The following is a 13,982-nucleotide window of genomic DNA, read 5'->3' on the forward strand; positions in this document are numbered from 1 at the left end:
ATTATAGACCTAAATGATTAGGCTGTACCAAATTTCGTGCAAATCGAAAGATATATAGGGACCGTTTACATTAAATCGGTAAAATATATATATGGGAGCTATATCTAAATCTGAACCGATTTTTCCCAATTTCAATAGGGTTCGTCCTTGGGCCGAATAAGTGACCTATGCCAAATTTCATCCAATTCGGATCATAAATGCGACCTGTACTTTGTTTACAATTTAACATGCACAGACAGACAGACGGACGGACGGACATGCATAAATCGACTTAGAAAGTGATTCTATGCATATTCTCAAAAGGAACCATGTGTCTATCTCGTTTCCTTTTGCCTGTTACAAACATATGCACAAAGACATAATACCCTGTACCACAGTGTGGTGAAGGGTATAAAAAGACCAAACGTGTTCAATGTAACAATTTTTTCTAAAATTATAATAAAAAGCAAAATACTTTTTTGTGATAAACATTTTTGGGTTATTATATATTTCGGCCGATATCTTCGAGACCAATAGGTCTTTCGCTGTGATTCTTGCAGAAATACGATCTAAATATGTCCACAAATATACCATATCATACATAAGTCATTTTACATCTTTAGTTTGTTGGCTTCAGACGTATATATTGGAATTTTTTCAAATTTTTATTGAGGCAAAATACTTTTTACACTCACTGTATGTATATTTGCAATCTGGAACCCAAGTTGTACTTGCGGCAAATATGTGGAACAAATCAGCGGCTGGATTTAGAACTGATTTATGCTCACGCTTCCTTGTCGTCACTTGGGGCATTAACAAATATTCTGTCCCTATAAATTCATTATTATTGCACTTTTATTAATAAAAAAAATAATAATTGAAAACAAAAGACAATAATTGAAATCGAAAGGAAACGTTGACAAATATTTTTGACAATTTACTTTACATACAGTAAAGAAAAATTTTAAAACCATATGATTGTCACTTACACCTTATTAAATACACCTTGGCCAATTCCTGTTCATATATATGGTTTTTATTAATTTGAACAAAATAGTTTTATTTATTTTAATTCAGGTTTTATGTTTATTTATAAAATAAAGTAATTTAGATAAAAATAAATGTATGATGAATAAATGAAATGATTAAAATGATGTTTTGCCGAAGCACGTCTTTACAGTTTCGCGTCGTCGTTCGAACTAACCTTAAGTATGAGTGTGATACAAGAGCATACCAAATTTTCTCATCCTACATCTCGGCCATCCTGCAAATCATTAGGGTTGATAATCTCTTCAGAATCATCTCCAGTATCGTATTCTTTTGGCCAAGGTTTCATGAATTCGGCGCAAGTTGTAGTTAGTTTCGGCCCTTCATTACTACATGCCTTCGCAACATCGTACGTGTCCTTAGGTTTAACTTTCACAACTCTGTAGGGACCTAAGTATTTCGGCTTTAGTTTTAAACCTCCTCCAAGTTGGGTTCGTTTTATGGCTACCAGATCGTCAACGTCGTATTTGTGTGGAGATTTGCGCTTATTATTTGCGCTTATCGTAGTATTTCTTGTTTTCATTCTGCACGGCTAAAATCTGGCATTTTGCTGACTGGCGTATCTGGTCTCGCTGTTCATCGTAGCTCATAAGCATTTCTTGTTCAAGAAGCTCCTTTAATTTTTCGTCGTGTTTAGTTCTCATTCGTGTTCCAACCAGCATTTCGAAAGGTGTGTGTCCTACACTTCTTTGATGTGTTGAGTTAATTATCCTTTGAACATCTCCAACATGTTTATACCATTTACTTGGTTCGTCAACACTTAACTTTGACAAAACGGACACGATCACACTGTTGAGTCTCTCTATTTGACCGTTCGCTCGAGGTAATCCTGTTGTAATTTTAATATGAGTTATTTTCTCCTCGTCGCAGTAAGTTCTGAAATCTTCGCTAGTAAACGCTGTGCCACGATCGGAAACGATTTGATGTGGATTACCAAACGTGGTGCTTTGTAGTTCTAATCTCGATATTGCATCTTTAGCGGACGTCGTCTTTGTGAGGTACAGCCAACAGAATTTCGTAAAAGCATCAATCACGGCAAATATATGGTTATAATTCTTGTTCGTAGTCACCAATGGTCCAAGATAGTCAATGTGGTAAGTATGCAGAGGTATATCTCCTTTCGGTAGGGGATTTAATTCTCCTTCCTGTTTTCCACGCTTTCGATTTGTTATTACGCAAGCAACACAATTCATTATAAGTCTGTGAATTTTATCTTCCAGTTTCGGGATGTAGTATTCTTTATCTATCAACTCTTTAGTCTTCTTTATGGAAAAGTGTCCTCTTACGTGAGCCCTTTTTATTATCTCGTTTTGCATCCCTTTTGGAACAACTAGGAGTTCACAGTCGTTTTCAATTTTGTAAAGGATACCACTTTTGGCAAAATAACCCTTATAATCCGGCTTTTCCTCCAAGATATCTCGAATTGTGACAAGATCTTCATCCATCTCCTGCAGTCGTTTTATTCGCTCTATTAAACCATCGTCGTGTATTACCATGATCGGATGTCGACTGAGAGCATCTACATGCCTCATCTGTGTGCCAGGGCGATGTTCAACAGTAAAGTCATATTCTTGCAAAAGTAAAATCCATCTGGCGACTCTCGTACACAGATCCTTTTTATCCAGGGTTTTCGTAAATGCGTTACAATCCGTCATTAATTTAAATTTAATACCAATGAGATAAACTCTAAACCTTTTCAATGCCTCAATAACAGCTAACACCTCAAGTTCGTAACTTGTATATTTTCTTTCAGCGTCAGAGGTTTTTCGACTCATGTAGTACACGGGATGTAAAAGGTTGTCGTCTGGAGATTTTTGCAATAGCACTGCGCCATAGCCATCGATCGATGCGTCAGTGTGGACTTCGGTTTCAAACTTCTCGTTAAATATGTGTAGTACAGGTTCATTAGTCATGCACTGTTTAAGTTTGTCAAATGCTAATTTTTGTTCATCACCAAATTGGAACTTTACGTTTTCTTTTCGCAGATCGTTGAGTGGTTTCGCTATAAGTGCGAAATTCGGTATAAATTTTCTGAAATATCCGGCAAGTCCCAAAAAACTTTCAAGTTGCTTCCGGTTCTGCGGTTGCGGAAATTTAATCACAGCCTTCGTTTTTTCTGTACCTGGGAAAATCTTCCTGTCTTCTATGATGTTACCCAAAAATTGAATTCTTCTCTTAAGGAAACTACACTTCTTGAGATTGATGTCTAATCCATAGTCTCTACAAGTCTCTAAAATTCGTTGAAGGTTAACCACAGCCTCATCGTAAATACTCGCGGGAATTATGACGTCATCAACGTATGGTAAGGCGATACCTTCTCTATTCAGTTCTCGGAATATAGCATTTATGTGACGTTGAAACACAGCCGGCGAATTAGAAAGACCAAATGGAACTTTTCGGAATTGGTACTGACCATTGTGAGTCACAAACGACGTATACTTTCTACTCTCTTCATTGACCGGTACGTGAAAGAATCCATTTCGTAGATCTATTGTACTGAATATAACAGCGTTTTGCAAACGATCGAGCTGATCTTCGATTAAGGGTAGCGGATAGTGATCTTTTACTATCACCTTATTTATTCTTCGGTAATCAATACACAATCTAGACGTCGAATCTCGTTTCTTTACCAAAACTATTGGACTGCAAAATTCTGATTCCGACTGTTCGATAATTCCTTCATCCAACCATTTGTCAATTTGGTTTTCGACTATAGTCCTTTCTTGGAATGGTAATCGTCTGGGACTGCAAAATATAGGCGTTTCGTCATTAAGTATAAGTTTCATCTCCACGTTGGTTGTCTTGCATTTGTTAGGCTTATACTTTGAACCATATTCGTCACTTTCCTTATTCTTTCTTTTCCAGCAAATACGTCAATGTCCAATTCTATTTCATCACAAGCATCCATTACCATTATACTGTGTACCTCTTCTTCTTTTTCCCGTTCCTTGTCCTCTATTTTCTTGATCTTCAGGCAATCTGGAGTTATTGTTATGTTGGCTTGTCTACAAATATCATTTCCAAGTATCACTTCAACGTCGCAACATGTATTTGGAACAACATGGAATGTCAAATTATATTCCTCGCTATCTAATATAATTTTGGAGTTGAAATTTCCTGATGGTTTAACTTTATTTCCTTTCGAGTTCATACCAAATCCTACTAGATGGAAATTCGTTTTATTTAGCTTCGGTCTATTCAACATATTATACACCTTCTCGGACACAACATTAAATTTACTGCCAGTATCGAATAGTGCTGACCAACTTTGGTCTCCAAATCTGATTTCTTTCTTCATTATATCATGAGATACCAATCGGCGTACATTTGCAGCTTCTTGTTTTGACGGACAGTCTTTGGAAATATGACCAAAAGTGTTACAATTAAAACACTTGAGCCCTTTTGTCTTGTTTTTACAGGCATTCGACATGTGCCCTTTTGCTCCACAATTAAAACATGTCATATCTTGTTTGGAATTCTTAACAGTTTGCTTGTTAGAGTTGACTGTGTTCTGTTTTGCTTCACTTGAGTTTCTGTACTTCATCCACATATTCTCGTAACATTTAAGTTTTGCTTTAAACTCTTTCAAACTTGTTGCACCGTAAAGAATCGTTTTATTTGAAGTTGAATCTCGTATACCATCTATTACGTATTGTATTAAAGCACTGTCTTCAACTAGTCCACGCGAAGCAAGCTCTTTCATGTTCAAAAAGTATTCGTGAACATTCTCGTCTTTGTTAATTTTACGTTCAGCCAGTAGTCGATGTAGTTGTGCGCTATTCAAGTCAGTTCCAAACTCGTCTATGAGGGATTCCTTAAGTTTTTGCCACGATGTAATACCTCGTTCACTCGACACAAAAAGTTTAGCCAGACCTTTTAGTGATTTTTTCCCAAAGATGTACTTTTGGAAATCATCCCAGCCCATTATGACAGCTGTTTCCTCAAATTCTTGAATCCAGGATCTAATGGATAAAACTCCACTGCCATCAAAAGGTCTAATTGATTCCTCAATATCACGAAAATTCATAGTAAATCTTGGTACGTTAAGATTCGTTGCATATTGCGTCATTCTATACTCATTAGTTTCATTTTTGTTTACATTTTCGTCTGCCTTTTTGATCGAATTTACTTCTCTGTCCAACATTGCTCTCGTTTTCTGTTTACACTCGTTTGTAGCATAGTTTTCTGCGCCCACATAAACTTCATCATATCCTAGAGCATCTTCATTATCGTCAGCAACACATACATTGTTGTCGTTATTCGGCTTTGGTACCATTGTTCGATCCTTTGTTTCACTCGTTTCAGAGACATCCTCATCATCGGTTTGATAATCATCGTCTATGTTCGAAGAACTTAACAAGCAACCTTTTTTCAAATTCGCGAAAATGTGTGGGAACAAATCGTTAACGTCGTATGCAATTCCCAACATGTTGCAAATTGACACCAGATCTCCTGCGTTCAAATTCTGTCGAACATATTCTGCCTTCTCCTTATACTCGTCCGTCGTTTCGTCGTATTCAAACCCTTCAAACACTCTCAGACGTCCTCTGTTTCCACGATCCCCTTCGCAACCATACACAAACATGTGCAAAGCAACAACAACAGCTCGTTTGGCAACAGCCAAATTATTGCGAATTGTAACAAAATCACCAAGTGCAGCCATTTCGACGGTTATTATGTTTGTTTTTACTTCGTTAGCGTTAGCGCGTCGTTGTTTTCTCTTAAAATTGTCTTTTATATTCTCTTCTCAGTTCGTCTATTTTTTCGTATGAAGAAACTAACCGTTACGTTTCTCCTATTTTCAATGTTCGTCGTCGTCACGTCGTTTTCATTTATTCATACACATACATAGTTGTTTGGTTCATTCGTCGTTTAATTCATTCTATCTTCAAATTACTTGTAAATTTACTTTTTCAATCGTTTATCCACTTTACAATAAGACATCCATTTTTCTCATGTCTATACAAAATCACTTCCTTCGTTTTTCTCCGTAAGTAACGTCTTTTTTCTTTCTTTTTTTTTATCCCGGTTGAGCCCCCAAATTTATGGTTTTTATTAATTTGAACAAAATAGTTTTATTTATTTTAATTCAGGTTTTATGTTTATTTATAAAATAAAGTAATTTAGATAAAAATAAATGTATGATGAATAAATGAAATGATTAAAATGATGTTTTGCCGAAGCACGTCTTTACAGTTTCGCGTCGTCGTTCGAACTAACCTTAAGTATGAGTGTGATACAAGAGCATACCAAATTTTCTCATCCTACATATATGTCAAATAAATCCTCATAAAGTAAATTATTATTTGTATTTCCTGCTTAGTTATGTACGCACAGCTGATGACAAAATAATAAACTTCTCATATTTAAAAGATCAAAACCGGAAAATTTATTATATGGGGGTTTGGTATTTATAAAGTCCATCTTCGAGCCTGACAGCATACATAGACCCAGGAGGGACAACCCATCATGACTAAATCGTAGTTGTGGATTATGCTAATATTAAATAAATGTAGTAATGAGTAAAGGCGCTAAGACGAATTTATCGCTTTTCTCTCCTGTTAAATTGTAAAATATGGACTTATTGCTTTGACGTGTTAAGTCAGCGATATGGGTTCATACTTAAAATTATTACCTTGTTTACCTTCTGAGGATCAGTGGCGAGATCCGAAACTATAGTCTTCCTTGCCTTACCCCTTGGAGAACAATCCCATTCTTTCCCCACTAATAAATAGTTTTTTTATATAAAAACACAAACTGGGATTACTCTTGACTATTTTGCAGTACCAAAATGCAAATAGCATCCCAAATAACCCGCCAACACTACTGAAGTTAATAAGTCCTGCCTTCAGATTTTCTCATTGAAAAGTTCAAAAAGGAAAGAAGATAATTAGCAAATATAAGGAAATATTCATAAACAAAGTAAATATTAAAATAATTATAATTTATAATAATTTTATTTCAATATTTATATAAAGTCTTATTCTATATAGCCCGTATAGAATAAGACTTTAGATAAATATTGAAATAAAATTATTATAAATTATAATTATTTTAATATTTACTTTGTTTATGAATATTTCATATTTGTAGAAACTACGATTTATTTGAAGGGCTTTGCTATAATCCGCAAAGTGTATTTATGCACAGAAGAATTGATTATTTTTATATATAATTTATTTCATAAACAAGAACCTAGCCCAAAGGGCCATGAGCGATTCCAAAAACTTCTTTACATGGACTACTCCAAAAGCTTAAAATTAACAGTATATCACTTAATTATATCATAACCAACAATACATGAACTACTCCAAAATTTCAGCTAAAATAACTTTTTTAATAACAATTTTTGTATAATATTAAAAAATAAATATGATGACATTAAGTACTCGTACTCGATATTTTGTAAAAATTGTTACAAAATGTTGTCTTTTTATACAAAACGCCAGTAAAAGAAAGTGAATTGAGAGATCTAGTTTGAATCAAAGTCTATATAAGGTCGGCCAGAAGACCTATAAAAGGTCGGCCAAGACCAAGACCAAAACACAACACAATTTATAATTTGATAAAATAATTTAGTTGGAAATGTTCTTTAAAATCTGAAAATAGTCCAAATGTGCATTAAAAAGACGATATAAATTAAAATTGAATTGAATATTGACAAAATATTAATATTGTTACGTTCTTGGACTTCACTTAAATCCCGTGTAGACGTTGTTTTATTTCCCGATACAATTCGTACCAAATAAAACGCGGGTTCGTTCTGATTACGATTATTACAATGATTTTATTCACACAACTTTACTTTGCACTTTACTTAACACGACGGTTTCAATTCGCGATCTGATTCACAACTGACTCACTGCCTTTCCATTTCCCCTATTTATATGAGCCTTGCTTGTAGCTACAGAAGTTTCTAGACGATCTGGTAACACCTAGATCACGAACAATCTACCAATGCAACAAACACACATACAAACTTACATTGAGTAAACAATAACAACAACACATACAAACTTACATTGAGTAAACAATAACAACAACAAATATACAGGTGAGGGGGTAACAAAGAAAGAGGAATTAAGCGATCATCAATGATGACGTTTAACAAGAATTGTACGTCAACAAAAATAGACAATGAAAGAGGAAATGGAAGGATGTAGAAAAATCTATACAGTAGTTGTTGTTGTGAAGTTATTCAAATAAACTGCGTAGTAGAAATTTACGTTACAATTCAAATTCTTAAATTAACGGAATTCATCTAAAGTAACTTAAATCTAAATTTATATTCGTAACATTGCCCCCCGCTTAAGCCTGTTCGTCCCGAATAGGCACAGTTCCCGTTCCGTAGGGGGTCAGCCGCTCCAAATGTACAACTTTCATCTTCGACCTGGGACTGTCGCTCCTCTGGATGCGGTAAACGACGTCATTTATTTTCGTGACAATCCTGTAGGGTCCTTCCCAGTGCGTTTGCAATTTGGGGCATAGTCCTTTCTTTCGTTGTGGGTTGAACAATAGTACCAGTTGCCCTTCTTGAAACCCATCGGTATTTGCCGCTCGATCGTACCTTGCCTTCATGCGGTTGCTAACCATTTTTATTCGATGTCGGACTGCATCGTGGACTTTCCTAAAGGGTTTTGACTGCCTCATCTTGGTTCACATCGTCGTTTGGGGTAGCACAGAATATCAAATCGTCAGGTAGCTTTAACTCATTTCCGAACAGAACTTTGGCTGGGGTCCGGGATGTGGAATCATGAATGGCCGATCTATAAGCCAGTAGAAACTTGGGGATATGCTCATCCCAGTCTCGTTGACCGCTGTCCACCACTTTCCGTAGATGTTCTTCAAGGGTGCGATTGAATCTTTCCACCATGCCATCTGATTGTGGATGTAGGGGCGTCGTTCTGGTTTTCTTGATTCCGTAGGAGTCACACATTTCCTTGAAGATCGCCGATTCAAAATTCCTACCTTGATCGGAATGAACCTCAGATGGAACACCATAGCGACAAATCCAATTTTTGCTGAACACATCCACAATTGTCCTGGCTTCTTGATTTGGGATAGCATAAACCTCTGGCCATTTACTGAAGTAATCCATGACCACTAAGACATACCGGTTCCCAGAATCGCTTGTTGGGAACGGTCCAGCTACATCCATTGCGATTCTTTCAAAAGGGGCTCCTGAATTATACTGCTGCATGTAACCTCGACTCTTCCGTGTTGGACCTTTAGCTCTTATGCACCTTTCACAATTGGCGATCCAGTCGGCAATGGATTTTTGACAGCCGACCCAGTAGAATCTCTGCTTCACCTTTTCAGCGGTCTTTGCTATGCCAAGATGTCCTCCACTTGGCCCATCGTGAAACTCCGACAAGACATCTCTTATTTTGGAGTTTGGGACGACGATCAAGTTCCGGTGAGATTTACCGTCCTCACTTCCCCATTTGCGATATAGGCAACCATCTTTTATAAGTAGACTGTCCCACTGGGCCCAATAAGATTTTAAAAGAGGGCTTTCGAAGGTAATTTCTTTGCGACTAGGTCGCTTGCCCGTTTCTATGGCCGAAATTATTTTGCCCAGAATGGGATCTCTTCGTTGTTCCGTCGACCAATCTTCTCCCGACTCAAACTGCAATCGTCGGACATCCACGATATTCTCTTTGCACTCAGCCTTTGAGCAGTGGCTGTATTCTACCTTGCATGGCCGACGAGACAGGGCATCAGCATTACCGTGTTTTCCGCCTTCTCTGTGCTCGATTCTGTTTAACGGTGACTCATTGGTGGACTGTTGAGCCATTCTTCTACCATCTTTCGTTGGAGGTGGTGACGATGACCTGGATCGTTTGCGCTTAGCTCTGCATTCGCGCGCAATATGACCTGCTTTATCGCAGTTGTAGCATCTAACCCTGTGCTTAGTCATCCCTACAAACTTTGTTTCTTCTATTACCCGCCTCATGGCGTCCTTGATCAAGTTAACGAGATATTTGTGTTCGCAACATTCGGTCTCCAGTTGGCTAATCTTGTGGGTCTGGGGCTTAACAATCATTCTTGCCGTCTCTTGGGCAAGGGCAAAAGACACAGTTTCGGCAAACGACGGTTTTGGTGACGCATATGTTGCACATTTAATCTCAGGGTCACGTATGCCATTCACAAAGGTTTCGATTTTCATACGGTCCAGCAATGGGTGATTCTCTCCTGGATACGACATTAGCACCAAACGTTCCACCTCAGCTGCAAAGTCTTGTAACGTCTCGTTTGCCCTCTGTACTTTTCCCCTTAGTTCCATAAGGTAGATGTTTTGTTTATGTTCGCCACCGTACTTACGTTCCAGTGCAGCAATAACATCTTCATAGTTGTTCCTAGAAGCGACAGGAATACTCTGTATAACATCAGCAGCACTGCCCTTCAATGCCAGAAGTAGTGCAACCGCTTTGTCGCTGTCGTTCCACGAATTTCTAGAAGCCACTGTCTCGAACTGTAACTTGAAAACATTGAATGACGTAGAGCCGTCGAATACAGGAGGTCTGATTTTTAGTGTGTTATCAGGAGCTCGCACCGGACCACCTTTAATTTCCAGTTCCGAAATTTTCTTTTCCAGATTCGTAAACCTGTGGTCGTGGGCCAGAAATTTCTCGTCAACCGACTGCACTTTCTTATCCAAATCTTTAATTTGGACCTCCACGGTTTCCACTCTCCTTCCAATAACTTCTGTAATGTACTCGAGTTTCTCGTTCGTTATTCTCGAATTTTCTTCGAACATTCGTCTGGTGTTTTCTTCTAAGTTTCTGGAATTCTCTTCGAACATTCGTCTCGTGTTTTCTTCTAACATTCTGGAATTCTCTTCGCTCCTTCTGAAATTTTCCTCAAACATTTTGGCCAGCATTTCTCTGAAATCGTCACCCCTGGCAGCTACTGACGAGACTTCCCCACCGTTGGATTCGCCCATTTCCGATAAATCCACTTCATCCTTACTGTCAAACTCATATGTATCGATGTTCATACCACGGCGCTCGAACTCATCCAACAGACGTTTTTGTAGTTCAGCCTTGTTGCCAGTAGAGGACAATTCCAATTTATTGAGCTCCTTCTTTAAGTCTTCCACTCGTAGATCCTTAAACTTCATCGTAGTATTATCGTAATCCCACTTCTGACACCAATTGTTACGTTCTTGGACTTCACTTAAATCCCGTGTAGACGTTGTTTTATTTCCCGATACAATTCGTACCAAATAAAACGCGGGTTCGTTCTGATTACGATTATTACAATGATTTTATTCACACAACTTTACTTTGCACTTTACTTAACACGACGGTTTCAATTCGCGATCTGATTCACAACTGACTCACTGCCTTTCCATTTCCCCTATTTATATGAGCCTTGCTTGTAGCTACAGAAGTTTCTAGACGATCTGGTAACACCTAGATCACGAACAATCTACCAATGCAACAAACACACATACAAACTTACATTGAGTAAACAATAACAACAACACATACAAACTTACATTGAGTAAACAATAACAACAACAAATATACAGGTGAGGGGGTAACAAAGAAAGAGGAATTAAGCGATCATCAATGATGACGTTTAACAAGAATTGTACGTCAACAAAAATAGACAATGAAAGAGGAAATGGAAGGATGTAGAAAAATCTATACAGTAGTTGTTGTTGTGAAGTTATTCAAATAAACTGCGTAGTAGAAATTTACGTTACAATTCAAATTCTTAAATTAACGGAATTCATCTAAAGTAACTTAAATCTAAATTTATATTCGTAACAATATTTTCGTTTTGACGTTTAATATACGGGCATGTTCTGTTATTCAATTCAACGGCAGATGTGTATCGAACACACGCCGAGGTGTTCTGTAACACACTTTACACCCATTTGAGGTGTATTCTTTACACTTACATTTTCATAGTGAGAGTCGGGTGTATTAATGTTTTTGTATATAAAAGAAAATCTTTTTTGAAAAAAAAGCCACATGATGATATATTAATATGTTATTATTGTATATAATCACAAAATAAGATAAAACGCCTTTAAAAATCAATTTTAAATAGATACTTAGGTTTGTGTTGCATTTATTCCGAATGTTATATGCGTGGAAATGGCGTTGTTGTACTGTGCTGCTTCCGGAGCCCATGTTGATGACCAAAAACTGAAGTAGCATTCATGAATGCTAGGGTGTAGTAATGCCTCAAGTGTCTACTGGCGACAAAAGTGAGATCGGCATGTATGACTCACCTTTGTTGGCGTCTTGTCTAGCTTCAGTTGCGGGTGGCTAACGACATGTTGAGGACTTTAGATAGGTATTCTACTCCTGGCTCATCAAGCTGCACCATGGAGATTCCAGAATGGTGCAATTGGAATGCTAATCCTCTACCCCTCGTACGATCCTTTCCTATGACGTTGTATCCGTCAGAACTTTGTAGACTGCAGAATTTGTTGAGCTTTGTTTCCTGGATCGCGGCGACCATGATGCTTCTTCGACTCATAAAATTCACAATGTCGTTGATTTTTCCTTGTAATCCATCGCAGTTGAATTGGAGAAATGAGACATTACCAGGAGTTGTGACAGCAATGTGCGGTGTTAGCGGCTGCGGTGCAAAATTGCTGCTGCGGAGATTACGGGAGAATCATGCAATCCGAAGACGCGACGATGAGGACCGCGGTTATGACTGTACCGGCTAAGGCCGAGCAATTCTCCGCATCCGTTGCATCTCACCGATATAGATCAATGATGGATACTGTTGCGATAAACTGAGCAGAACCATGGTCCCGGCACGGACCAAATGAATCCGGAGCCAAAATCCCGGGTAATGTATCTCCCAAGTTGAAAAAATACACGAACATGCACTTGCTGGGTTGACAGCCCTTGGTCGAATGTCGGTCCTTCCGAGCCAATCCGGTGCATAGAACCGGCCGTCGTGGGATTGCCTTTACTGAGTTAGGTCTGGAGCTGTTTGCCGAGCAGAAATAGCTCATCGATAGGCATTGCAACAAAGAAAAAAAAAACATAAGTTACAAACTTAGCATCAAACCCAGAACTAAAAAATATAACCGCTTAAAATAAAGATCAGGATTATAATTACTACTAAAAATTAACTAAATGTAAAGTATTAAAAATAAAATTGGAATTAAATGTAAATATTAAGTTGTTGGCAGAATTAAAAACTAATAAAGTAATTGCCGAAAGACAGAAGTACTAAATACATTTTTGCTTATAACTTTGGTTTGGATTGGCCGATGATTACCAAAATTTCAGAGAATTTAAATTAAGGACTGTAGTATCTAAAACGTAAAGAATTTTAAAACATGCTAAGTCGACTTAGCATACTATGGTTCGGAGGCGTCGAATTGTGTACCCAAGGAGAAAATAGAATGCTAAAATATAAAAGGACTTGTCTGAAAGTACGCACACGGTTTACGTCTGTATGTCATAGGAAGTAAATGAAAATGTCTCAAATATGTAGGCAATGAATTATATGATCTAGCAACTCTTACAAAAAACGACCTTTCAAGATGAGAAGTTAATTTAGTTAATTCATTAACTAAATACAATGGTTCTTGGTATTAAACTACTTTTTAAACATGAAGCATAGAGCGTAAAGATATAAAATTAAAAAAAAAATGCAGCCAATAAATTCACAAACATTATTAATGCCATTACGAAGTCTGTTTCAGATGATATCCATGTTTTCTTTACGCGTAGATTTTTTGGATTGGAAAGCTTGGAGAATACAACGTTGCAATCTATCTCAATGTGGATCTCATCCAATGGCCTTGAAATTAATTGGAATAACATGGAAGCTATTTTGTTCAATTGTTTTGTAGTGCATCTACGACTAATATTTGTGTTAATTCCTTTGTAGTTAGTATATTGAATGTTTCACAATTTCTTGGCCTGTCGTTTGACAGGTTTGTTGAACATCGTCTCCTTTTGTGTCATTGT

The 13,982-nt window shown here is 37.4% G+C and overlaps 1 protein-coding gene across 1 annotated transcript; it reads right to left on the bottom strand.

Annotated features, from left to right (window-relative positions):
• Positions 1 to 1,514: 1,514 nt before the first annotated feature.
• LOC133326139 (uncharacterized) lies at positions 1,515 to 5,689 on the bottom strand. The gene is made up of 4 exons (XM_061534819.1): positions 3,819 to 5,689; positions 3,182 to 3,771; positions 2,313 to 3,028; positions 1,515 to 1,640 (listed from the first exon to the last, which is right to left on the bottom strand). Exons 1-4 carry the CDS (start codon positions 5,687 to 5,689, stop codon positions 1,515 to 1,517), a joined length of 3,303 nt encoding a protein of 1,100 aa, XP_061390803.1.
• Positions 5,690 to 13,982: the final 8,293 nt, after the last annotated feature.

Source organism: Musca vetustissima, unplaced genomic scaffold (assembly GCF_032173495.1).
Source record: "Musca vetustissima isolate MV318-11 ecotype Yass unplaced genomic scaffold, APGP_CSIRO_Mvet_v1 utg311, whole genome shotgun sequence".
Lineage (NCBI taxonomy): Eukaryota > Metazoa > Arthropoda > Insecta > Diptera > Muscidae > Musca > Musca vetustissima.